The sequence below is a fragment of the Arvicanthis niloticus genome, chromosome 1, assembly GCF_011762505.2.
Source record: "Arvicanthis niloticus isolate mArvNil1 chromosome 1, mArvNil1.pat.X, whole genome shotgun sequence".
Lineage (NCBI taxonomy): Eukaryota > Metazoa > Chordata > Mammalia > Rodentia > Muridae > Arvicanthis > Arvicanthis niloticus.
In genome coordinates this window covers 114072493-114098328 of record NC_047658.1, presented here as the reverse complement: position 1 = coordinate 114098328, position 25836 = coordinate 114072493, and the positions used below count along the sequence as shown (strand labels likewise).

Here is a 25836-nt window from a genome sequence, read left to right as displayed (position 1 = left end):
GTACCGCCTCCATCCTGGCCCCGCCCCCAGGCAGAGCGGAGGCGCCGGGAGCGGTGCGAGCAGGCAGCGGGACCTTGGTGCGGGAGGCAGCAGCGGCCAGCGAGAGCCTGAGAGGTACTGGCGGGATCAGGGATCGGGAGGCACCAGGTTCGGACTGGTTACCCAACAAAGTAGCCTGGACGTGAACCCTTGTTGTGTGGGGAGGAACGGGACTATTAGCTGGCTGCTTTCACTACCCGCACCCCACCCAACCTCCTGTCCCAGTCCAGCCCGGAGTCAGCTCATCCAGTGTTGTCTCCTGCTGGCAGCTCCCACTCCCGCCTCTGCATGAGCAGATTCATAGCTCCACTGAGTGGATTCATTGGTTCTGGACTTTTCTTAGCAGTGCTGGCAGCTGCTCCTGCTGTTGAGTGTGTGGGGTTCCCCCTATTATGGGGCTCCCCTTCTTCCAGTGTGACCTCTTTCCCAGCCTTTGCAATCCTGGGTCTGGCCTGGGAGGAAACATCTGTAGCACTCCCTGGCAACAGAAATAGGGTCATGACCTCCAGATGTGCTGGGAAGCATCCAGCGCCTCCTCCTGGGGCAGCCAGGCCTTCCGGATCTGTGGGGGCGGGGCACCCCCTTTTCCCCCCAGTGACACAGGCTGCAAGGAATGTCCTGGCCTCAATGGACCTTGTGTGAAGATGTGGAATGGGGGGCAGAGCCCAAGTACACCCCTTAAGGCAGGGCCGGAACAAGAGGCAGCTCCCGGGCTGGGCTGCACACATTCCCAGAGCTCAGCCCATGGCACAGGGCCCTCACAGACCCCTCTCGTGTTTCTCTCAGTTCTTCCCCACACTGTGGTCTGAATCCAAGCCTGCATGTGCCCACAGCTTGGTTCATGGCCCTGGGCCTGCACAGTTTCACACTGGACATAGTTGACCTCACCCTTTAAGTTTTCAAGCAGTCTTCAAAGAAAGCAAGAAGTCCGTCATCAGAGCTTATCCTTGAAGAAAGTAGGACAGGAAGACCCAGAGGAGGGCGTCTACTCATTTGGTTCTGAAGACCCCGCTGAGGGGTACTACTTCCTATCCCCTTCTGGCTTAGTCCCACTTGATGCCACTGGGTGATGTGTAAAACCATACCACTAGAGGCCTGCACTAGGACGGTTCCCACGGCCCTGCCCCAGCTCTTGACTCCATCCATTCACCCAAGGTGGGCTCGGCCTTCTCACACCTTCTGCACCTGCCTAGTCTAGCTTCACCACATTTCCGCACTTAGTAGGTCCCTGGGGCCTTGTGTGTTTCAGCCTTACATCCTGTGAGACCTTGAGCCTCTCCCCTCTCCCCTCACAGGGCTGCCTTACTCCTACGCACACAGGGACAGAGTAGACCAGTGCACCTCTGCCAAGCCCAGAAGCAGCAGTTCTCAGCCTGTGTGCTGAGACCCCTTTGAGGGTCGAACAGCCCTTTCACAGAGGTCACACTTCAGATATTTATGACTTCAGGGTAGCAAAATTACAGTTATAAAGTAGCAGTGAAAATAATTTTATGGCTGTGATGTCACCACACCATGAGGAACTGTATTAAAGAGTCATAGCCACAGGAAGGCTGAGAACCGCTGCCTTGGAAATTCAGAGACAAGGTTCAAATTCTAGTTTGAACATGGAACTAATTCAGGCAACCTCATCTTCTTAACTGGGTCTCATTTTGACCTTCTGTCTCACTGGGTTCAGACCTCCCTTGCCATGCATGTGAGGTCAGGTAGGCAGATATCCACAGGGGCCTGTTGGGATTAGCCTCTCTCAGCCCCAGGAGTGGACAGAGTAACCTGCAGAGGTTAGTATTAGTCCGGTCCTTTAGACTTAGGTGTCTTGGGTCCCATGACTGAGCTGTTGTGACCCTAGCACCTTCCTCAGGATATAGGAGCTAAGCAGGGGGCTGGGCTGAGTTGGGGCCACTTCCTGTGTTATAGGAAGCCTTCACCACTGCTTCCGTCCTGCAGCAGCTGCCCCAGGAGCCCCTGTGTCCTTGAGGTATTGAGGCTGCGGGAATAAGGGCATTGAGTCTAGGCCTTGGGTGCTCAGCTCCTTGGGGACCCTGGAGGAAGTGGGAGGTACTAGGGAGGAAAGTCTCTGGGGACAGGACGTCCTCCCTTTGTCAAGTGGGCAAAACCCAGACACTAGTGACTGCTTTGATTTCCGTCCCAGTGGAAACTGTCTGTCCAGAATTTGGTGGCAACCCTCACTTTGGGGCTAATGCCACAGCCAAGGTGTACTGGGAAGAACTGGGAGGTCCCGGTGGCCACTAGGCCCAGTCACTAGGACCACCAGAAACAAAGCATCACAGCTCAGCCCCCAGCCTTGACCAGTGCTAAGCCTGGGAGGGGGCTGAAAACTTCAGCTCCAGGCAGACAAGGAAGTGGCCAGGAAAGCGGAAGCAGCTTTGATGGTCCTGGAGGGGGCCGGAAGCCAAATGGGGTGGTGGAAGACTGGGCTGGGGGCCTGAGTTCCTGTTTTCTCTCCAGGCCCATCTGAGCAGCCCCTTCCTCCTGCAGTGCAGGAGCCACTGAAACCTCAGCCTTCTGGCTGGGCACCAAGGACCCGTGCCCACCAATGCGGCCCGGCCCCCAGAGAGTCAGGCCCACAGAGCACGCCCATGTGGGCCGGCGGTGTGGGGAGCCCTCGGCGGGGCATGGCCCCTGCACCTACCGATGACCTCTTTGCCCGTAAGCTGCGCCAACCTGCCCGGCCCCCACTGACACCACATACCTTTGAGCCAAGGCCAGCTCGGGGCCCACTTCTGCGCAGTGGCAGTGACGCTGGTGAAGTCCGGCCCCCAACACCAGCCAGCCCCCGTGCCCGTGCCCACAGCCACGAGGATGCCAGCCGCCCTGCTGCAACCGCTACTCGGCTCTTCACTGATCCACTGGCACTGCTGGGGTTGCCAGCTGAGGAGCCAGAGCCCACCTTCCCGCCAGTGTTGGAACCCCGGTGGTTTGCTCACTACGATGTGCAGAGCTTGCTCTTTGACTGGGCTCCACGACCTCGGGGGACAGGCAGCCATACAGAAGCTAACTCTGGGACTCTGGCCTTAGCCGAGGACCAGATTACCACCTCCGATCTATTGCTCGGGGCACCTGGCTTTGTGAGCGAGCTTGGTGGTGAGGGTGAGCTAGGGCTGGGTGGGCCAATATCCCCACCTGTGCCCCCTGCACTGCCTAATGCGGCTGTGTCAGTCCTGGAGGAGCCACAGACCCGGACCACAGCTTACAGCCTGGAGCACGCAGATCTGGGTGCAGGCTACTACCGCAAGTACTTCTATGGCAAAGGTAAGGGGCAGGCGAGCCTGGGAGAGGGAGGAGAGGGTCTGGGTCAGAGGCCCCTGTGGTCTACACTATATGCAGGAGGAGGCTCATGAGTTGTCCGCTCCCTGTAAAAGGGAGCAAGAGCTGAATTGGGCTCCGTTGAATCAACTCTGGCTCAACTCTACCTCTTTAAGGCCAAGCCCCGGTGTCTCACCTGAAGTTAGGGAGTGGCCTTCCATCTGGCTCTCTTCATAACCCTCTAGGAGGCTAGTGAGCGATTTCCTATTTCCATATCTGTGTGATGAAACCCTGTTCTCATCATTGAGCAGGAAAAGAAGCTTCCGTGTCTTGAACGGGAGAACAGAAGCTTTGGTGGAGCCAGGGCAGCATTTAACCTAAGCACTTGTTCCCAGGGCCTGGGACAAGGTTACTGTGGGTGGGACTACAAACGGGAGTGGGAGTGAACTCCCAGGTTCAGCGCTTGGTGAGAGAGAACCTAGGGCAGTACTAATGTGGTGGTCGAGAAGGGATAGGGTGGTCTGTGGGTTTGACCCAATAGGCCACCGACCACCCGCCCCCAACCCCTACCCCAGAACACCAGAACTTCTTTGGGCTGGATGAGGCGCTGGGTCCTGTGGCAGTGAGCCTGCGTCGGGAGGAGAAAGAGGGCAACGGAGGGGGCACCCTACACAGCTACCGGGTCATCGTGCGGACCACGCAGGTGGGCTGGGTTACAGGCTCAGGAGGTGGGTTCCCTCCACCACAGCCTATACAAAAACTGAATGTCCCTACGTCCCACTCTTAGCTCCGGACCCTCCGTGGCACCATCTCAGAGGACGCACTGCCTCCCGGCCCCCCGAGGGGCCTATCCCCAAGGAAGCTTCTGGAACACGTGGCTCCACGGCTGAGCCCAACCTGCCTGCGCCTGGGTTCAGCCTCTCCCAAGGTGCCCCGCACCCTGCTTACTCTAGATGAGCAAGTGGTGAGTGCCTGGGAGGAAGGAGGGCTCAGCTTCCGGGGGCATGGGTCTGAACTCCCAGCTCCCAATCCTGACCTGATCTGATAGGATCTAAGGAGAGCTGATCCACCTCCAGCATATCAGAGAGAAGGATCCAAGTTCACTGGAGACTTGTTTGATCAAGGCAGGCTTGTGAAGCAGCCACAGCACAGGAGTCTGGGGCTGCAGCTCTGGCCTACTCGGGCTCTGCATTAGGTGATTCTCAGGCACCTTTACAGTACCAGCTGACCCTGGTGCTCTGCAGCTCCCTCGCCATTTTTGGCCTTTTTTTTTTTTTTTTTTCTTTCCCCAGCCCCTGCTTGGTCTCCCCATAGTGGAAGCTTCCCAGGGCTTTCTGTTCCACATCAGGACACTCAAGCTAGTTGGAAGTCCTATACCTTGTGCTGAAAGTTGCCCTCTGGCCCTGGCTCTCCTCTCTGGTGTTTATTTATTACAGTGGTCACTGAACAAATACATCTCATACCCTCATGGTGTCAGACCCTAGACCAGATGCTGAAACAGCTCCAGATGAGATACTGTCCCTGAGTATGGGCAAGAGAGCTCCTGATGAAATACAGGAGCTACAGTGTTGAGTGACAGGAAAGTACGGGGGTCCCCAGAGGCCACACAGCAACCAAAGTTTCACACCGAAAAACATACAAGCCCTCAGACCAGCATGAGTCTGTTTTCTGGGCAGGCAGGATTGACAAGGTTTTTTTTCTGAGCAGAAGGCTCTACAATGATGGTTTAGAGACGTCTGCATGTCATATGACATTTCGTGTGGGTAGAGGGCTTGTGGGACTTACTCTTGTAGATGTTGAGAGGCAGCACAGTGGCCCTCTAGTTACAACATAGACCTGGGCCGGATGGAGAACAGGCCCAAAGCAGCGGTGGGTGTTCAGCTTAGACATGGTAGCCATGGTGGTTACAGATAATGATGAGGTCACTGTGTGACTGACTGAAAAGTGTGAGGAAGGTTGAGTCCCCAGCTTCTCAGCCCCTGGGAGTTGTGTTTTGTTGTGTGGGCCCCGGGACTCTGGAGGAGGGATAGAAGGCAGAACACAGATATTGGAAAGGGACAGGTGTGGTGGTCTGTGTCTTTAGTTAGTCCTAGTACTTAGGAGGCAGAGGCAGGAGGATCTTTGTGAGTTCTAGGCCAACCTGGTCTACATAGAGTGTTTCAGGACACCCAGGGCTATGTAGAGAAACTCTTGTGTCAAAAAAAATTTTTTTTTTGGAAAGGCATCTGGCAGCTGCTGAACCAGACCTGGAGCTTGGGAAAGGGTCTGAGCTGGAAGCAGCTGTGGGGGAGAAGAGACAAATGTGGAGGGAAGCTAAGGTGGAAAGCTTCAAGCAAGATGAGGTTCTTGTCATCCTCCAATACTAGGGCCAACACTAGCAAGAGAGTGCCAGGATAAGACACATATATATGGCCTATAGGGAGGGTTGTGGGGTTTTGTGGGTTTTGTTGTTTACAACCCTTCCCCCCACACACACCTTCTCTGAGGTACAGAAGCCAGGACCTCAGGCATGCTAGACAAGCCTCAGCCACAGAGGCGAGTTATGAAGGAGGGAGGTGAGAGCTGGCACTGGGAGATGACATTACTTCAGAGGGGTCAGTAGAGTGTATCTGTCTGCAACTGGAAACCACTACTAGAAAGTGTGCAGAAAAGCCAGGCATAGTGGTGGTGTAAGCCTGTAATTCCCATATTAGGCAGCTGAGACAGGAGGATTGCAGTGAATTCAAAGCCAGCCCGAGCTACTTGAAACAGCCAAGATCCTGTTTCAAACAAACAAAATGCAGGTACATGTCAGGAATTCCAGTATTTGGGAGTTACAGGTAAGAGGATCAGAAGTTCAAGGCCAGTCTTAAGCTATATAGTGAGTTTAAGTACAGCCTGGGCTATGTACTATACCCTATCAAAAAGACAAACAGGAAGGGGACAGAAGTGGCTCCAAACCTCAGGGGGCTTGGGTAACAGTATTTTGTAGTTGAGGGAGGCAGCCTGCCGAAGCCTTGAGCTGAGGAGGATGGTCATGTGGACACTTGTTGGGCGTGAAGGCACTGTGCTTGGCAGGGGTTTTCAGCCTTCCTGATGCTGCAGTCCTTTACTACCTGCACTTCGTGTTGCGGTCACCCTGGTCATAAAATTATTTTCATTGCTCCTTCATAACTGTAATTTTGCTGCCCTTAGGAATTGTACCATAAATATCTGATCCACAGGATCTCTGCTGATGTGACCCCTGTGACAGGGCTGTTGGACCCTCAAAGGGGTCACAATCACAGGTTGAGAACCACTGGTGTAATGAGTCCTTTCTGTGAGTCTTCTCCTTTGTTGCTGGAGAAGTAATTAAATCCTCCATCCCCTGCCTATGGCCTCCCTGCCCTCATGAGCACAAGGAGAGGGGCAGGTAGAACCCACTTGCTGGGCAAAGATACACACATGGCTCGGAGTTCCTACCAGGGCAGCCCAGCCCCAAAGACCCTCTGTTCCCATTCTTTCCAACATGGTGGGGCTGGCGGGGTACTGAACAGCCTTTTTCTTCTGTTGTTCATGACCCCCTCAGCTGAGCTTCCAACGCAAGGTGGGCATCCTGTACTGCCGGGCCGGCCAGGGCTCTGAGGAAGAGATGTACAACAACCAGGAGGCCGGGGCAGCCTTCATGCAGTTCCTCACCTTGCTGGGTGACGTGGTTCGACTCAAAGGCTTTGAGAGTTACCGGGCTCAGCTGGATACCAAAAGTGAGACCCCCCAGAAAGGACTGGAGGTGCAGGCCAGAACTTTATCAGGGCTCCTTCGTCTGTGGTGGCTGGGGCTGAGGATGGGGGCTGAGCTACTCACAGCAATGTATCGCTCTGCTTTCCTCTAAGACTGTCTTATTTCTGGGTTCCTTCTATCTCAGCACCCCTATCCTGATTCCCCTTCACCCTGGTGTGGGGCTGTAGCCATAGGAAATGGGGGGGGAGAGTGTACCAAGGGTGGGGGATCTTGGACTTCCTGGCCTGGCCAATAGGAGATGGCTTGAGAGAGAGGGTTGTCTACAAACGGCTGGGACACAGGGAGAAGTTCAGGCAAGACAACTTACTGAAGTCACCCACACTCCCCATGTTCTCTCTGTGTCCCCAATTGTCTGGCTACAGCGGATTCCACGGGCACACACTCACTCTACACCACCTATCAAGACCATGAGATCATGTTTCACGTGTCCACGATGCTGCCTTACACGCCTAATAACCAGCAACAGGTGTCAAGGGGTTGGGACAGGCCCAAGACTTTTGGGAAGCCGTGGAGGGTGTTACTTGAGTGGTAATATCAGAACCTTGGTATAAGCTCTGCTGAACCCAACAACCCTACCCCCTGGCTGTACCCTCTTCCCAAATACCCTCCTCAGGCCTTTACAAGGCGCAGGTGAGGAACCACTGGTGCTTTTGCCATGCCTAAATGAGGGATTTGCAGGGCACAAAGCCTATCTCTTATTGCCTATCTTTAACCCCCAGCTCCTGAGGAAACGTCATATCGGCAATGATATTGTGACCATCGTGTTCCAGGAGCCGGGCAGCAAGCCCTTCTGCCCAACGACTATCCGCTCTCACTTCCAGCACATTTTCTTGGTGGTGCGTGCGCATGCTCCCTGCACCCCACACACCTCATACAGGTGGGTGCTAGGGTGATCTCAGGTGATCTCTCCGATGGGCACCGATTATTGGACACATCCCCCGCCCCCTTCTGCTTCTCATTCCCTCACTACGGCCTTTCTCCACGCAGGGTGGCAGTGAGCCGCACCCAGGACACTCCTGCCTTCGGGCCTGCGCTGCCAGAAGGCGGAGGCCCCTTTGCAGCCAACGCAGATTTCCGGGCCTTTTTGTTGGCCAAGGCACTCAATGGTGAGCAAGCAGCGGGTCATGCACGCCAGTTCCACGCCATGGCTACACGCACACGCCAACAGTACCTGCAGGACCTGGCTACTAATGAAGTGACCACTACTTCCCTGGACTCGGCTTCGCGGTTTGGCCTGCCATCTCTGGGGGGCAGGCGCCGGGCAACCCCTCGGAGCCCAGGCGCGGAGCTGCAGGCGGCGGGTGCGCTGATGTGGGGCGTGCGTGCAGCTCCAGGGACGCGGGTTGCAGCGGGAGCAGAAACGAGCGGTCCGGACGACGCCGAGGTGCCCTGCTTGTTGGGCATCTCAGCAGAGACGCTGGTGCTGGTGGCACCTCGCGACGGCCGCGTGGTCTTCAATTGTGCATGTCGCGACGTATTAGCCTGGACCTTCTCAGAGCACCAACTTGATCTGTACCACGGGCGCGGGGAGGCGATCACGCTACGACTCGACGGGCCCCCAGGACAAGCCGTGGGCGAAGTTGTGGCACGTCTGCAGGTGAGCCAGAGTCCAAAACTAAGGCGCCGGCCTCCCCAGGTCTGGTGCGCATCGGGGGCAGAGCCTATTGGAAATTCCGTTAGACTGCTGTGGTGGGGCGGAGAAAAAGGGCTTGCACAGGTGACTTCTAATCTCAGAGTCTCCAATTCGAATATGCAACTATCACGTGGATCGCTAGGGCTCCACGGGCTTAAGTAGAGGCAGAGGCGGGGCCAGGGCGCGGCCTCTGGGAAGCCACGCCCTCAAGGATCCCCATCTCTCTGCAGCTAGTGAGCCGCGGCTGTGAGACCAGAGAACTAGCCTTGCCCAGAGATGGCCAAGGTCGCCTGGGCTTTGAGGTGGATGCAGAGGGCTTCATCACGCACGTGGAACGCTTCACGTTCGCGGAGACCACGGGGCTTCGGCCTGGAGCGCGTCTGCTGCGTGTCTGCGGCCAGACGCTGCCCAAGCTGGGACCAGAAGCTGCTGCCCAAATGCTGCGCTCTGCGCCCAAGGTCTGCGTCACGGTCCTACCCCCAGACGAGAGCGGCCGGCCGCGAAGGTCAGGGCACGGTGGGTGGGGAGTTGGGGGGTAGGCAGCTGGTCCATTCTGTGCCTCCCATGTTAGCATCAGCTCTGAATCGTACATTATTCATCTAGACTTGAAACTGTTTAGGCTCCTGCTTTCCAGTTCCAACAGTCAAATAGCCCTTCTGTTATTATTTCGATATTAGCTTCTCCATCCCAAGGACACATTAGTCCATCACTTCCTATTCTAAACCCAGTAGAGACGAACTTTCTCCCTAAAGCCCCAAATAGTAAATATTTTTAGGGTTTTGGAGCCACTGCTCTCACAGGCACTCAACTCCTTTGCAGGAAAACGAATGTGGGCCTGAGCAGCTACTAAAACCATGGAAGCTGCAATTTTGGGATTTGATACCGATTCTTTTTATCTTGTAAAGAGGTTACTTGCTGGTAAACACAATGTAAGGTCAAAAACTTCCAAGTGGAAATACGTTATGCTCAGACTGTCTGTAATTTTTACATGTCATGAAATGTTAAATTATTTAAACATCGTTATATTATAATAATATCGTTAAATTATTTAAACATCTAAAAACTAAGGTTGGAGAGGTGGCTCAGCCATTAAGAGCATTTGCCGCTCTTGCAGAAGACCTGGGTTAGATTCCTAGCACCCACAGGTGATACACAACAGCTTGTATGTAACGCCAGATCCAGGAGTCCCATGCCCTCTTCTGGTCTCCATAGGCAGCTGCATTCACATGTGCCTGCCCCCTCCCCACATAAATACCCATATACACATAAATATATATTTTAAGGCAGCTAAAAACTATTCTTAGCAGATAGGAGTTTCAAAAACTGACATGTGTGCTAATAAAAAGAGAAAGAAGCATAGACTTGATTTGGCTCCAGGCAGAGCACAGTGGATGCTAATCAATTTATATTATTTTGTTTAAACTTTCACAGCCTACAATAAAGTAAGTACTGTCATGTATGTTTGACAAAAAAATAAAACAAACAAAAAAAAAACCCATAGACAGAGTGGCCTGTCTAGGATATATGGGACAGCCGTGGATACAAGGTTAGCAGTGATATTTGCCTGCTACAGAGTCTGGAGAGTGCTCTGTAGCAGACAAACATCCACAGGAGGGTGCCTGGAGCCCTCTTCCTTTTGGAAACTTCTGGCAGTAGCTAGGATGGGTGGATGCTGTGGAGGGGATGGTGGTTCCTATCTGATGCTGTCCCCCTCCCCCATCCGCCAGGAGTTTTTCAGAGCTGTATATGCTGTCTCTGAAGGAACCCAGCAGGCGTGGGGCCCCAGAGCCAGTACAGGATGAAACTGTGAAGTTGGTCACATTGCCTCCCACGAAGCAGCTGCTACATTTTTGCCTGAAAGACAGTAGCAGTCCTCCGGGGCCTGGGGGTCTGACTGAGGAGAGGACAGAGTTCCTGCACAGCCACAACTCCCTGTCACCTCGCAGGTATACCCTCTATGCCAGCCTTTTAGGACTTGAAAGCACAGCTCTAGGAAAGCCGTTCCCAGTTCTGAGCCGCCCCTACCCTCCTTAGCTCTATGTCGTCCGATGAGGCTCCAGTCCTGCCCAACACCACTCCAGACCTCCTCCTTGTCACCACTGCCAACCCATCTGCAACCGGTACAGACAGAGAAACACCCCCTTCCCAGGTAAGCAGAAACAAGGCTCTGGAGAGTCATTGCAGAGGTGACATTGGATGTGTTACTGTCTTGCTGTTCACTTGTGCCCCCAGGAGCAGTCGGGCAGCCCCAGTAGCCATGAAGACAGCAGCAACTCAGCCCCAGAACTGAGGGCCTCCATCCTGCCCAGAACCTTGTCTCTGCGAAATTCCATCAGTAAGAGTGAGTCTGGAGCCCGGGAATAGGGCAGGAGGAGAAGACAGCCAGTTCCAGCCCCACCCCACCTAAGCCTTTCTCCTTTAACTTGCAGTTATGTCGGAAGCCGGCAGTGAGACCCTGGAGGATGAGTGGCAGTCCATCTCAGAGATCGCCTCCACTTGCAACACAATTCTGGAGTCACTGTCCCGGGAGGGTGAGGCCACTAGGGCCCAGGGGAGAGAGCCAGAATGACACTCATCCCTTTCAGACCTGCCCACAGTCTCTCTCTCCCCCATAGGACAGCCCATCCCAGAGAGAGGAGACCCCAAGGAAGCTTCAAAGTGTGATTCTAAGTAAGGTTTCTGCCCTAACATATCCCCTCCTCTGTGTGTGTGTGTGTGTCCTTCCCTGCCTGCCCATTGGAGTTGAATGTTATCTAGGCTCTGCTTCCACAGATACATAAGTCTCAGAAGACAGGGTTGGGTTCATTATCAGTCAGGAGTGTCTGGGAGCCTGCACTGCTTCCACTGAATTCTGATCCCATGTCCTCAGGCCAGAACCTGGGAGCCTGTCAGAAAAGGTCTCTCACCTAGAGTCTATGCTCAGGAAGCTCCAGGAGGACCTGCAGAGGGTGAGGAGAGAGCCTGACAGGGGAGCACTGGGCTGCCCCTGGAAAGGGTTCTAACAACCATTCCTCAACCTAGGAGAAGGCGGACAGGGCAGCCCTGGAGGAGGAGGTTCGAAGCCTCAGACACAACAACCAGAGGCTGCTGGCAGAGTCTGAGAATGCCGCCACCCGCCTACTCCTGGCCTCTAAACAGCTGGGTTCACCCACTACTGACCTGGCCTGAGTTCTAGTCTGCATCAGGACCTGCTTGGAACTGCCTGGCCTCTCAGAGCAGCTGGGTCATACTATTGTCCTTCCTTAGGACTTCTCTCTGCGCTGAGGCATCTTAGCACTGCCCCCCTCTTCCCAGCCCATTTGGTGGCTAATACCTGTTCCTGTTTGTAAATATTCTGTAAAGAAAAGGGGACATCAGAGTTTAAAACAAAAACAAAACAAAAAAATAACTCCATTCATGTTTGTGTGTTCAAGATACACAGGAGGGGGAGTCACCCCCTCCCCAAGGCCATATCAAGCTCCTAGGAACAGGAAGGACAGGTCCAAGGAACACTGACTTACAGCTAGTGTGGCGCCAAGTGGGTGGAGGCTCTGAGGATAGAACACCCTGTGGCTCCTCTTTTTGGGCTCTTTGGGGAGCAGGGGCCATTCTTCATGGCTGTTTGTTTAGAGCAAGAGTGGAAATCCAACAAACGCGCGGGTGGGACAAGGAGGGGGTGAATTCTGGCCATGCAGTGTGGAATCCTCGCATAGGCCCCACTGAGCTGAGCTTCAGAGCGTCATTGACTGGCCCACCTGAGCTCCTCTTGCAGGCCCAGGGTCTCATCAGCCTCTGCCCAGGGCTGTCTCCGCTGAAGGCCAGACCCTGAGTAAGCACAGGATAAGCTGAGTAACAGTGGGGCCGTGAGCACAAGGAAGCCTTTCTCTGAGGAGGCTGATATGAGGACTGAGTTTTGAAAGTTAAGTTCACCAGCAGATGTCACAGGTATTCCAGGAGGACCAGTCTAGGAGCCACTGGGCTGAAATTAGGGTACATGAAGGAAACTAGGGTTAAAGAGGCTTGAACTGGGTCAGAAAGGGTCATGAGAGGTACACTAGGGATCCCAGATCTGCAGTTCCAACAAGTGACCTAGTTTTTCCTGGTTGAACGTATTTTCTTTTTGTTTTTTTAAACATTTGTTTGTTTGTTTAATGTATGCGAGTACACTGTCGCTGTCTGAATTCAGACACACCAGAAGAGGGCATCAGATCCCATTACAGATGGTTGTGAGCCACCATTTGGTTGCTGGGAATTGAACTCAGAAAAGCAGTCAGTGCTCTTAACTGCTGAGCCATCTCTCCAGCCCCAGAACATATTTTCTTATTACTAGGATAAAATACAGACCAGCAGAACAAACAAAACCTGCATAAGGAAGAGGGTTTTTATTTTGGCTCAGGTTGGAGGGGATTGGTGCTGGATGGCAGAGTTAGTCTAGAGTGGGAGCAGATACATTGTGTCCAGCCTGGAAGCGGAGAAGTGCATGCTGGTTCCCAGCTATTTCCACCCTCTCTCTTAGTCACCATGGGACTCTAAGGAACGATGCCACTCATAATCTTCCATTGGTTAAACCTCTTTGGAATCCCTCATAAGCATTCAAGTTGACAATGAAGCCTAGTCATCATAGGGACTGTGGTGAGCAGCACACACTGCCTCACGGGGCAGTGTGGAAGGCCCTGGTCACTCTGGGGATGTGTCTGCAGAGACCTGGGATCTGACCCAATGGTTGATTTATGTGTTTATATATATATATAATGGTGTGTTTAAAGAGAGAGGAAGGAAGGTGTAGGTGTCAGCTTTTTGGTTGCAGGTAGGCTAGTGTAGAAGAAAGCTGGAGGGAGGACATAGGGTTGACAATGGGGAGGAGTGAGCAGATTTCTCAGGACCTTTGAAATACTGGATGCCCGTTGTTGGTAAGGGAGAAGAGGTGGCAGCCACAGTGATGGCCAAGTTTCCGGCTGGAGCCGCTGTTGGTTGGGAGGGTAATAGACAGAGAGGAAGGAGGAAGAACAGCCTGGGATGACTGTGGCCACTTAAGTGGAACAGTTTGGGAGACGTCAGAGTAGAACTGTCCATTAGCTAGTGCCCAGGGGAAAGAAGTGTGGGCTAAAGACAATGATTTAGGATGGATGAGCCATTAATATGGTGAGGTCATGCAGGGAGTGTGGGAAGGACTAAAAGAGGACTTCCGGGGGTCACCAGAGGCCACTGCAGGACACTCGGAAAGCCAAGAGCAAGGCACTGCCTAAACTGAGGCTGAGTAAGTGTACTAAGCACTGCTGTAGGATACCCTTGGCTTCCAGCCCCCTCACTCTCAGGGGTCCCCTCTCCTGGCACGTCTCGAAGGCAAGGTCTCCTGGGTCTGGTTCCAAAATCAGCCCAGGCGAGATCAGGCTCCGCCCCATCTGAAGCTGAGTTTAGCTGGGTCCTCGGGTATTACACACCCTTGCTTCAGGCCCGCCTCTGGGTCCGCCCCCAAGCATGTGCACCTAACATTTGTGTTAGGAGACCAAGGACGTCTTCCACTTCCCCAGCATTTGCTGCTTGACCGCATCTTCTCCCTCAGGGACCATCTATCAGGCTCTGCACAAGAGCCTAGTCCCAGGAGTCTAACTATTGTAGCTCGCCCTCTATGCACTCACAGACCTCTCGGCATAGGGGTTTCCCCACCGCGTTGCTGTGCTACTGGGCGCCGAGCGCTCGCAGGGCGCATGCGCATCCGAGAAGCCTGGCCCATTTAGCTACAAGGCTTGTACAAGACAAAACCGGAAGTATGTCCAGCTTTAGCACATGAGCTATGCCTGGCCTTTGTTTAGATTTCTGAGGCCGTGAGGTAAAGTTTAGGCATCCTCCTGGTACATGGTATCCAAAGTACTGGGGCATACAGGTTTTTATTTTGTTTTTCTGAGACAGGATCTGAGTAGACTTTGATGGCCTTGAACTCACGCATCTTTCTGCCTTTGCCTCTAGAGGGCCGGGATCAAAGGCATGCGTCACCTTGCCAGGCTTTTTGGGAGTGGGATGTGAACAGCTGTTTTGAGACAGTGTGGCACATAACTCAGGCTGGCCTCAAACTAAGTAAGCTCTCAAGATGACCTTGACCACTAGGGATGCAAAATGGCTGTTTTGTTCCAGTCTGAGCTAATGGCAAAACCTCCCAACTGCTGTGCAACGCTCTGCATCACTCCCAGGATGGTCTCCCTGTCACGTCACCTCCCCTACCAGGCTGTTCCATGTCTCTGCTGACATAACTCCTAGAGCAAGAGGGATCTACATTATGTGAAGAAACCCCACTCCTACTAGGCCTTTTGCAGTGGAGCCTGCCCTAGCTGCTGTTACGTTTTCCAGATGGGAATCAAGGGTTTGCAGGAGGCATCCTCGGGTCCCAGGCCCCAGACCACAGTACACGGTCAATTCTTTCACCATTATCCAACCTCAAGTGGCCAGCAGTTGTGCTCAGTGTTTGCTGAAAGATGGCTACTCTCTGGCTAGCGTGGTAACACATTTATTAGTTAGAGCTAGAAAGAGCAAGAGTCCAATAGCTTTTTCAGTAAAGATGGTCTTGTGGCTGGGCTTCTAGTCTGCCCTCCTGACTGTACAGTTTGCCCTGCTATTAAGGCACTTGAGAAAAGCGGGAGCAGGGATGTCTCTGACCAAACTCCCTCATGATCCTGAAGGCGACCAGCAAGTCCCAACTGTTCCCTGTAGCCACAGCTCAGCATGGAGAGCTGGCAGGGCAGGAGCTCCACAGGACAGAAAAGTGGCCCCTCAGGTGCTGGTGTCAGGCAGCACCACACAGGGGCTGCTCTTAGGAGCACTGCTTTGGATTAAGGTGTACAGGAATCCACGTTGAGGAAGACACTTGATAGTAAGGCTTTATGGCCGTAAGGCCACAGCTCCAGTCTGGCCCTCTCTAGGAGAGTGCTAGAGGCTGGAGGATGGAATCAGGATCTCAGAGTTCCCTACCAAAAAAGGAGCTGGCTATCAACATAGGGGAAGAGCTCATTCCTCCCAGCTCCGCTTCCAGAGAAGTTAATGCTTCTGCTTAAGCACCTCCAAAGAGAGAGTGAGATATAGCCAATAAAAGAATAAAATGTGCCACCCCCAGGAGATATCACCCAAAGAAGTCAGGGCAGCTGGAGCACACTCCCTGGAAGTCAGGGCAGTTGGAGCACATGCCCCCGGAATCTATACGTGCTTCAGGAAGGCTTCAGGGCCCTGAAACCCGGTGCTCTGAGCAGGGCCAACTTCAGCACCTTAGGAGCTGATCTGACTCAAAAGAGCTGAGAAGTCCATGTCTGCAATGGAGGAGAAGTCTTCATCCCCCGAGAGGCCATTGGGAAGTCCCGAGGTCCCTAGGGGTGCGGGAGCTGGATCAGGGGGCCTCTGGGAGCCTGTCATTAGGCGAGTTATAGCTTCAGGGTACTCCATCAGCATCGGCTCAGCTGTGGAATGAGACATGGAAACACCCTGGTTCAGGAGCTGCTGAAACTCTGAGTTGTCGACAGACGCCAGATCTGTGAACACTCCTGGGTCTGTGCTGTTACCAAGCAAGGCCCCCAAGTCTTCATCAGCATCAAACTGCAGGTGTAGTAGGGCTTCCGACAGCGTGCCTTCCCCGGCCTGGGTGCTCTTTGGAACAGGTGCAGATAGGGACTGGGGAGGACCTGGGGCTAGAACTGGGACAGGAGCTGGGGGCTGAGCCAGAGCAGGTACCATGGCTGAGGAGGGGACCATGGTCTGGGCCAGGACTGGGGCAGAGGATGATGCCAAGGCCAAAGCCTGGTTTGAGATCTGCCCAGATGGTAACACCATAGGGGGAAACTCATCAAAGTTGATGGTGCTGAGGGATGTCGGAAAGGTATAGGGCTGGGCGGCTGGAGAGAAAGACAAGGAACGAAGGGTCAGAAAAGTGAGAGAGACACACATAGCCCCTCTGCCACCACTTAACACACCTCTATGGTGCTTAGACTCAATCCCTTTCTAGGGAGTCAAAACCTAACCAGGCTTGTAGGATCCACTTCCAAGGGCCACACTGAGCTGTCTCCTAACTCCTAGGGTTATAAAGCTCTCTCACCACTGACCTTTTAAAGTTTTCATATTATAGCTGCAAAACCAGCTGAGAGGATAAACCACGGAACTCGGGCTTGGTGATGGGCTTGTTTTCATTTTTTGAGCCACACACCAGAACTCACAACCTATTACTTTTTTTAAAAAATGTTTTTATTTGTGTGTGTTTTGCCTGCTTCTATGTATGGGCACTACATGCATGCGGTGCCCTGGGAGACCAGAAGAGGATGCTGGGTCCCCTAGTGCTGTAGCTGGAGACAGTTATGAGCCGCCACGTGGGTGCTGAGAATAGAACCTAAGTGCCCTTAACTGAGCCATCTCTCCAGCTCCACAACTTACTACGTTAGTAAGTACTTTAGAGGTGATTTCTTCTTTCTAAATTCAATGGAGAGCTGAGGGCAGAGACATTTCCAATGTTTGTATCTCAAGGTATCCAACTCAGGAATTATTTAATCCCTTGGTACCAAGTACTGAATCTAGGGCCTCTGGGTGCCTGGCAAACACTCTACCTCTGAGCTGTACCTTATCCCTGCTTTTACTTTTAAACTTGAGACATGGCTCTTCAGACTGACCTTAAACTTAATAACCCTGTAGTCCAGGATGGCCTTGAACCTGTCTGTGACCCTCCTGCCACACTCTCCTGAGCAGCAGGGAATAAAGGGCTCAAGGTTTAAATGGAGCATGGCTTCTGACTTCCATGGACATTAGCACCATCAGGAAATGGCTAATTCCTGTGCCACACTTTCAAAGCCTTGAGTTTATCAGTCTGCAACAGAGCCCTGGATGGCTCTGACAGAGACTTAGGCCTCACCCTGAGAAGCACAGGCCCCAAGAAACCAGGTTTCAGAACTCTGCAGATGAGACTAAACAATGTCTGTTTAGTTCCCTTCTAGAAGATACTACTTCAGTATGAACAAACGAGACCCTCATTCTAGAAGGACAAAAGGACTCCCTTACCTGGCTTGGGGACAGAAGTTGAGCTTCGGGAAGGCACAGCAATACGCCGGTGTGGAGGCCGGGGTTCAGTTGGTCCTACATGGAAAACGCTAGGTCAGCTTTCAGACCCCAGGTGTCCTCTCACTGACTCTAGCGCAGCCTGCCTGCCCATCCCTCCCCTCAGGCTTCCCACCGCTCACCATTGAAAGGACTCTTCTTCATGATGCTCTTGAAGGTCTCGTAGGTCCTCTTGCGTTTCTCTTCAATCCGGTGGCGATCATCTGGGAAAGCAATATGGATGGTAGGTTTACCCTCCTTAGCTGGGCTGCAGGTCTCCCTCCCACGGGCTCTTCAGGAGGGTAATGGGTCATATTTTCCTAAGACCTAGTCTCCCAAGCAATTAAGAAGGGATGTGTTCAGAGAAGGGTCTGTTGGTTAAATCTTCTTCCCCTCTTTGGTTTTTTGAGGCAGTCTCACCATATAGTCCTGGCTGTCCTGGGACTATGTAGACCAGACCAGGCTGACTGCAAACTCACTGAGATTCACTTGCCTCCAAGGTGCTGTAATTAAAAGCCTATGCCGCCACAGCCAGACTTGTTGTTGACCTCTGGGTGACACTAAGTAAAGGAGCCCTGCTCTGGAGATAAGAGCCTAAGTGTGCCATGTGAGCTGCTCACCTAAGCATCCCCTAGGCAGAGAGGGAAGCACTGTGGGCAGAGCATCACAGGCTAGCCTAAGGCCTCCAGATTCATCTCAATTAGCTCAGGCTAGACAGATTCATCTCAGTTAATGGCTTCTTTAGTTTGAAGCTTCAGAATTATACAGAACACCTCAGGTGCATGCCTCCTAAGTGAACTTCATATCAAACTACTAGTTCTTTCCCCTGTCTCTCCCTGTCTGTGCTGTCACCAAAACTGGAAACTGGAACTATTCTGAACATTTTTTCTTTCAATTCTCCAAAACTAACTCAACACAACTTGCCAAGCACCTACTATAAACTGGATTCCCTCCCAGCTACTGGGGATGAGTGAGGACACTAGAGATTTAACCATCAAAAAGGCGACCGTAAAAAGTACCAGAATGCAGAGAAACCTTGTCTCAAAAACAAAACAAAACAAAACCAACAAAAAGTGCCAGGATCCCTACGTCCAACCTTTGGCCTAGTGAAATTGTCTCAATCTGCCCCTGCACTGTACCTCCCCCTACCCTGCCCCGGCAGGAAAAAAAAATACTAATTTATTACATTTATGTATGAGTGGCCAGGCAGTGATATTATATGCATTTAAGGAGGTAGAGGCAGATGGATCTCTTGAGTTCTAGACCAGCCTGGCCTAAAAATTGAGTTCTAAGACAGCCAGGGCTGCACAGACAAATCCTGTCTTGAAAAACAAAACAAAACAAAACAAAACAAAACAAACAAACAAACAAAAAAACCCCAAACCCAAAAACATGTGTGTGTGTCTGTGTGTGTGTGTGTGTTTGATGCAACAAGAGGAGAACAGAGACACTGTGTGAAAGTCAGTTATCTCTTTGTTATCATGTGGATTAAACAGAGGTCCTCAGATTGGTTGTCTGGCTTTACTCAGAACATATTGTCAACTCTTTTCATTTTTGCTGAGACAAGACCTCATGTAGCTTTGGACAGCATCAAACTTACTATGTCGCCGAGACTGACCCTGAACTTCCGATCCTGTCTTCACTTCCCAATGCTAGCTTACAAGTGTCAGCAGCACACCTGGTTTGAGGGTTACTGGGGATTGAATTCAAGGCCTCATTAAGCTACATCCCTGGCCTTCTCCATCTCTAATACTCTGCTTAGAGAAGCCAGACTAAGCTTCCAGATTTGCTCACATCAAATCTCTGCTTAGAAATTTCAAATGGGTCCCTGCAGCTTTCAGAATGAAACCTCAGACATAGCTGAGCCTAACAGGGCCATCCTTTGTCTGGGCTTGCTCACTGAAGACAGCTTCCACCACGATGTCCCTGAACAAGCTGTGTACTCTGCAACACCCCTGTCCTTCCAGGACTAGGCCACTGGAATGAAAAATGCGAGTCACATTTCCGTCCCAGGTAAATGCCACCTCTGCCAGCTTCAGCTCCTTGCACTGGCACTTTCTCACTTGGTACATCATTTACATATCTGACTGAGCTTATGAAGAGTAGGGAATCTGATTAAAACAAACAAAACAGGGCTGGAGCGATGGCTCAGTGGTTAAGAGCACTGGTTGCTCTTCCAAAGGTCCTGAGTTCAAATCCTAGAAACCACATGGTGGCTCACAACTATCTATAATGGGATCTGATGCCCTCTTTGGGTGTGTCTAAAGACAGTGACAGTGTACTCACATATATAAAATAAATAAATCTTAAAAATAAAGCCCACTTCTTTGCTTATGTGTATGGTGTTTTGTTAGCACGTCTGTGCACCTTACACACAGAGACTGGAGTTACACAAGGTTATGAGCTGCCATGCACGTGCTGAAAATTAAGCCTGGGTCCACTGAAGAGTCGCCAGTGGTCATAACCATCTCTCCGGCTCCTGTCTCACTTGATTTCTTATGTCTAGCATGTGGGACAGGCCCTGGCTGTGCACTAAGCCTTGAGCAAAATTAAGCTGGGTCACATGGTAGTGACAAGAGACACAAGGTAGCAAAAAGTCCACAGAGCCAAGTGACCCTGGCTCGGATGTACCACTGCCTCTAACTGCTAGTGAGTTCAGTTACATCTTCCCGTGAAAAGTGTTCAGAGATTAAAGTCAAGTCGTTTATTTGTGCTCACCCCAGGCAGATCTAGCAGAGCTGAATACAGTGTCACTGTTAAAGAAGTGGATTCTGACTGTAATTCCATGTTCTTTAACAATGGGGACAAATCCTAAGGCATGCCGTTTGGCAATTATAAACATCTATCTTATTATAGTGTATGTGTACATATGTGTGGTGTGTGTACGTGTTCATGGAGGTGCATGCATGTATGTGCGAATGCATGCATGAGCATGTCAAGGCCAAAGCTCGACCACTCTACGCCTGAGTTTTTTCCAGACTGATTTATGTGTCTGACCTACTTGTGTGTATGTGCGACATGCGCATGCCTGGTGCCCGTAGGGTTCAAAAGTGTCAGGTGCCCTGGAAAGACTTAGAGATGATGTGAGCCACCATGTGGGTGCTGGGAATGAAACCCCGGTCCTCTGGAAGAACAGCAAGAGCTCTTAACCACTCAGCCACCTCTCCAGCTCCAACCACTCTGTGTGTGTGTGTGTATCTACCTACTTATGTATTTATTTGAGACAAGATCTCAATATGCAACCCTGGATTGTCTGGAACTTGTTATATAGACCAGGCTGGTCTCAAACTCACAGAGATTTACCTGCCATTGCCTCCTAAATGCTGGGATTAAAGTTCAGCCACCATGGCCAGCCTCTCACTGAATCTGGAGTACCTCAATTCAACAAGGCTGAGTAGTCAATTAGCGATAGACAGCCATCTATCTCCATGCCACAGGTACTCTGGTTATATATGCTACCGGAGCACCCAGCTTATTACATAAGCATCTTAAAGTATACTTATGCAAGCTTAGACAGCTATGTCATTAGACAGAGCAGTCTTATGAGACCACCATGGTATATGCGGTCTGTCTTTGACAAAACTATTGCATGCTATAGACTACTGCATGTATAAATCTTAAGTGCTGGCTCCAGACATCCACCCCTGATCTTTCTCCTAACTGGGGCACAGTGGCCTTGGTACTGCCCTCCCCAGCTTCACACCTGTGTCTGGCAAGTACTGGAACTCCATGGGCTCACTGAGCTCCCGATCAGATGGTCGCCGAAGCTGCATGGAGACTCGCACAGGAGCCTGTAGGCTGGGGTCAGCATATGGAGGAGTCCGGAACACAATGGCCACTTGCCGGTGCACATCAGCTTGAGAAAAGGAGCCTCGTGCCTCCCAGCCTGGTCCCGTGAAATATACCTCAATGTCTTCTGCAGGAGACAGTGGCAGTATGGGTTAGTATGTCTGACCCTCAACAGACTGTTGCCCTCAACACCTGATGCTTTTCCCTGTGGCATCGTTTCCCCAAAGCCTCTGAGGTAGCTGGCACTCCTCACCCCTGCTCAGCCCCACCCCTCCCCTCTCAGTGCACAGAGTCCAGTGTGTACCTTTCTGCACCTTGTCACACAGCAAGAAGATCTCATCCCCACCAAGGCAGCTCCCAGAGTTTCGGTTTACTCGGCAGATCTTGAGCTCAGCAGTGTTGGGGGCACCTGAAACATCAGAGGTTTCAGGGTACCCCGAAGGAGCTTTAACAGCCACGCCCAGCCTAGTCTTGTGTCAAGGTCGCCCACAGCCTGCTGACTATACTTCTGCAGACCATTGCTATCTGCTCTTCATCTCAGCCAGTTCACTGTCAGTCTCCCTGCAGTGCGTGTAGCATGGCTCTAGGTAGAAGGACACAGAAAGCTGGATTTCCCTGTCCCCCACAGACCTTCCAGTCCAGAGGAAACACTCGACCACACCTGCTTCCCTCCACCTGAGCCGCACGGTTTGGTTTCAGATTTTGGTTCATCCCTACCTTGGCAACGAGTCCTTCCCTCCTCACTTCCAGTTCATACTGGTTTCCAGCCTTAGGATTCTGGAGCCCTTTTATTTTCATTTACCCTGCTGCTTGCTAAAGACTGCAATCCATCAACGTCAGCCCAGGTCATCTGAGAGCTTCCTGTGAGCTGCTACTGCTCAATCCCTGCTGTCTAGCATTATCTGGTTTCTGGGAGCTGGTTTCCTGAAGTCAGGAGCACAGTTCTTGGCACACCAGCATCGCACCACAAGATATGGGAAACAGTCACTTCCCATCAGCCTCCTGGGCATCCTGGAAGCTTCACAGAGCAGCTCTGGGTCCTCGGTCCTGCCTCCTACAGCACAGCTGATAGCTAAAGGAAGCCAGAGCTCTCCTCACAGGCCACGCCCACCCCGCCCATTCTCCTCCCAAGCTCACCCTCTCCCCTTACTGCTGGCCACTTACGGTTATCAAAAATAGGATGAGAGAGGACAGGTGTCAGACGGAGGGGCCTGCCTGATGGGTCCCGCACTGTCACCTGGAAGCAGAGGCGCACTGCATTCAAGTCATAGTCCCCACGCTGCTCCTCTATGGGAACTGTCAAAAAAAAAAAAAAAAAAAGTGGTGGAAGGCATGGGGGATAGTGGAGTGGGAGCTCTGAGGGGAAGAGGAAGGCGATTTGAGGAGATATAAATTAGAAGTCTAAGAGGAGGAAGCTCCTAGACCCATCACAGCTTTCCTGTGACCTGGAATACACTACTCCTCTCTAGGCCTGACTCTCAATGGTAGACTATGACTATGTACCAAGCTAGCAGCAAGGTTCCACTTGTACTGTTGGGTTGGCCAAGGAGAGAGATGAGCACCAGAGGCCCAGGGAAGGTGACAGAGATGTGTACATCACAGGCAGGCCAATGTCTTTGCCCCTTGCTCCTCCTACCTTGAAAGGGGTTATTGTTGGTCTGGATGCGTTGGCTAATGGCTTGTTCCAGGTCTCGCTTCTTCACACACTGGATCCCCAGGTTCTGGAAGCTAAGGCCTCAGGTATTAGTTCTGTGTCTCCAGCAGAGGCCCTTCTTGCTGCCCCACTCTCCAGCTCACAGGTCTACGCTTCCCACTGTGCTGCCATGAAACCCGCTCCTTCCTTACCCATCAGCAAGTCTCTGAGGGACCTGGCCCATGGCAGCCTCTAAGCCAGTGTCCTCCCCTCAGCCACAGGGGCTTCCTTTACCGTTCCTAAGCACACTAAACTCATTCCCTTTTCAAGGTCATTGTACTTCTGTGCATGGAATGTTCTTTTTGGCTTGTCTGCTTTTTCTCACCATTTAAGTGTTAGCACAGAGGCCTTTAATAATCCTCCAACCCAAAGTCATGATGCCTACATAGCAGGACACGGTGCTACGTGCCTATTACCCTTGGAGCTGAGAAGCAGAGGTGAACCGTAATGAGTTCGAGGCCAGCTTGAGCTATGAGACTGTCTTTATGTCATGAAAGCAGCCTCCTTCTAACTTATTACTGTGTTTTCTTTTCATCATGGAACTTACAATTCTCTACTAGTATCTTGTCTACCTGTACAATGATCGCCTGGTTTTACCAACTCATATTTAAGCTCTAGGAGAATCCATTATGGGCATCTTTCTGATACAAGAAACTAATGGACTGGCCTGTCCAGCCGTAATGGTTTGTGGCTCCAAGATAATAAGGAGTTCCCATCTGTCAGAGAAGTTAAGACAAAGGAGGTCTGTTTGCAGAACTGAGGATAGAGCAAGGACTCTGGATTCTGCCAGTGTTTAGAAGAGTAACACTGTAACAGCTGCCTGGCCTGCCTGTTCCTACCCTGCCTCCTATCCTGACCTCACACCACCCCCAGCCTATCCGGAACTCACCTGTGGATGCAGCGGTCTGGGCAGAGTTCAGCCTCATAGAAGCCATCCCGGCAGTCCTTCCCCACAAGTTCATGTGGATGAGGCCGGTGAGGTGGGTCCTTGGTGACCAGGGAGATTCGAACTGTTCCTGGTCCTGTGTAGCCATTGATCTGTCCAAAGTACAGAGTACTCTAGAGGCCAGCAATCCTAAATCTGGCTCCTAGACACAGGGCACAGTGGCAAGGAGGCAAATCTGCTGGGCTCCACAGTGCCTTCCACCACGTCCGTGCCCCAGCAACACCCCTGGGCACTCTTGCTTACCTTGATGGTGGGGTGTGTCTTAGTGGTATCTGTGCTTCTCTCACCAGGAATACTGCCTGCTGAGCGACCCTCACACTTGTAGCGGAACCGCATGCCCCGCTGCTTGGGCTGCTCAATGATCTCCACATAGGGCCCAGAAGCCTGGGCTGGCTCTGTGGGGGATACGGTCGGCCATCAGGTGCCGCCCCCATAGCCCCTACTCCAGGACAGCCCCTACCTACTGAAGATGGATGGTTCACTTACCTGAGGGAAAGATGAGGGGAAACAGATCTGAAAGGGAAAGACAAGGCACACTGTCAATAAACTCCAGTGTCCACCCTCACCAGGGACGGCCTGACAGAGCCAAGACCCTGAAACCTGCCCTGAAAGAGGCCGGGTAAAGAAGGCAGCAGCATCTCTTTACTAGAGAAAAGGGGCACAGAGGCGTTTCTTTGCCCGAAGAAACTGAGTCAGTGCCTGTTTTATGTTCATAAGTGACAGTGAGGAGGGGTACTACCCTCCTCTCCTCTTCGGGGGAAACTGAGTCAGATACTTTCTCCCTTACACGGAAAGGAAGGCAGAACTAATCGCCTCGACACGGGAGGGGGTGGGGGGAAGCCGGAGGAAACTGAGTCAAGATTCACCGTACTCCCACCCAGGAGGGACACTGAGTCAAGGCGCCCTCCACTGAGAGGGGTAGTTGAGTCAGACCCCTCATAGCCCGCCCCGCCCCGTGCCACCATCCGGCCTGCCGCTCCCTGCGCAGCAACCCGCGGCGCAGAAAGGGGCGGAAGACGGCGCGGGGGGTGGGGGGGATCCCACCGCAGGCCCCGGAGCTCTAAGGCAGCCATCCCGTGAGCCAGAGGGCAGCCTCACCGTCCATGGCCAGGGTCCCGGGGGCGGGGCCGGGGTCGCAGCTGAGCCCACGGCGCGCTAAAGCGAAGCCATTCGCCAGAGGCGGAAATGCGCGGCGCGCGCCCGTCGTCGCGTCACTGCCCGGAATCCGGCCGCGCCTGCGCGCTGCGCCGCCGCCACCGACGCGCGTGGGGGCCAAGAGCAGGTGCGCAACTCACGCTGGGCGCGGAAGGTGTGCGGCGCGCGGGCGGGGACACCGGAGCGCGGCGGCAGGACGCCGAGGCTATTTGTCCCGAGGCCCGCCCGACTACAAGCCACTCCCGGGCTGCGCAGCGCGGCCGGCTCGGGGTCCCGGCCCCGCCTGGAGGGCGGGCCTGCGATTACTCACTCTGTTTTTAGGGGATTTCGGGTCCCGTTCCCCGCCCCGCTCTGATCTCAGGAGTTTGGTGATGTCACCCTGGCCGGGTCTGGAGTAGAGCCAGGGCTGCTGGCAGGCTACGGCCATTCGCCCTGCGCAGGGAGAGGCCCAGGCCTCCTGCTCCCGCGGAGGCCAGTGACTGAATTCCACATGTTTTCCTAACCGTGCAGAACCTTCTG

General features: G+C 52.8%; 2 protein-coding genes across 3 annotated transcripts; one reads left to right on the top strand and one right to left on the bottom strand.

Annotated features, from left to right (window-relative positions):
* On the top strand, positions 1-12090 carry Sipa1 (signal-induced proliferation-associated 1). Of its 2 annotated transcripts, XM_076915760.1 has the most exons (17): positions 23-114; positions 1954-2014; positions 2506-3309; positions 3879-4006; positions 4091-4267; positions 6851-7025; positions 7425-7528; positions 7782-7939; positions 8050-8659; positions 8926-9200; positions 10423-10641; positions 10730-10844; positions 10928-11036; positions 11125-11226; positions 11311-11365; positions 11565-11643; positions 11717-12090. In XM_076915760.1, the coding sequence occupies exons 3-17, from the start codon at positions 2637-2639 to the stop codon at positions 11861-11863; spliced, it is 3126 nt and encodes a 1041-aa protein (XP_076771875.1). In that variant the 5' UTR covers positions 23-114; positions 1954-2014; positions 2506-2636; the 3' UTR covers positions 11864-12090. The 2 variants fall into 2 exon arrangements, with proteins under 2 accessions (XP_034377816.1, XP_076771875.1); XM_034521925.2 differs by lacking the exon at positions 1954-2014 and having other exon boundaries at positions 1-114.
* A 3070-nt stretch (positions 12091-15160) lies between these two features.
* Positions 15161-25607, bottom strand: Rela (RELA proto-oncogene, NF-kB subunit). Its single transcript, XM_034521816.1, has 11 exons — positions 25261-25607; positions 24649-24675; positions 24406-24557; positions 24106-24254; positions 23160-23251; positions 22688-22819; positions 21828-21932; positions 21438-21650; positions 17878-17958; positions 17699-17773; positions 15161-16548 (listed from the first exon to the last, which is right to left on the bottom strand). Exons 1-11 carry the CDS (start codon positions 25265-25267, stop codon positions 15929-15931), a joined length of 1653 nt encoding a protein of 550 aa, XP_034377707.1. The 5' UTR covers positions 25268-25607; the 3' UTR covers positions 15161-15928.
* Positions 25608-25836: the final 229 nt, after the last annotated feature.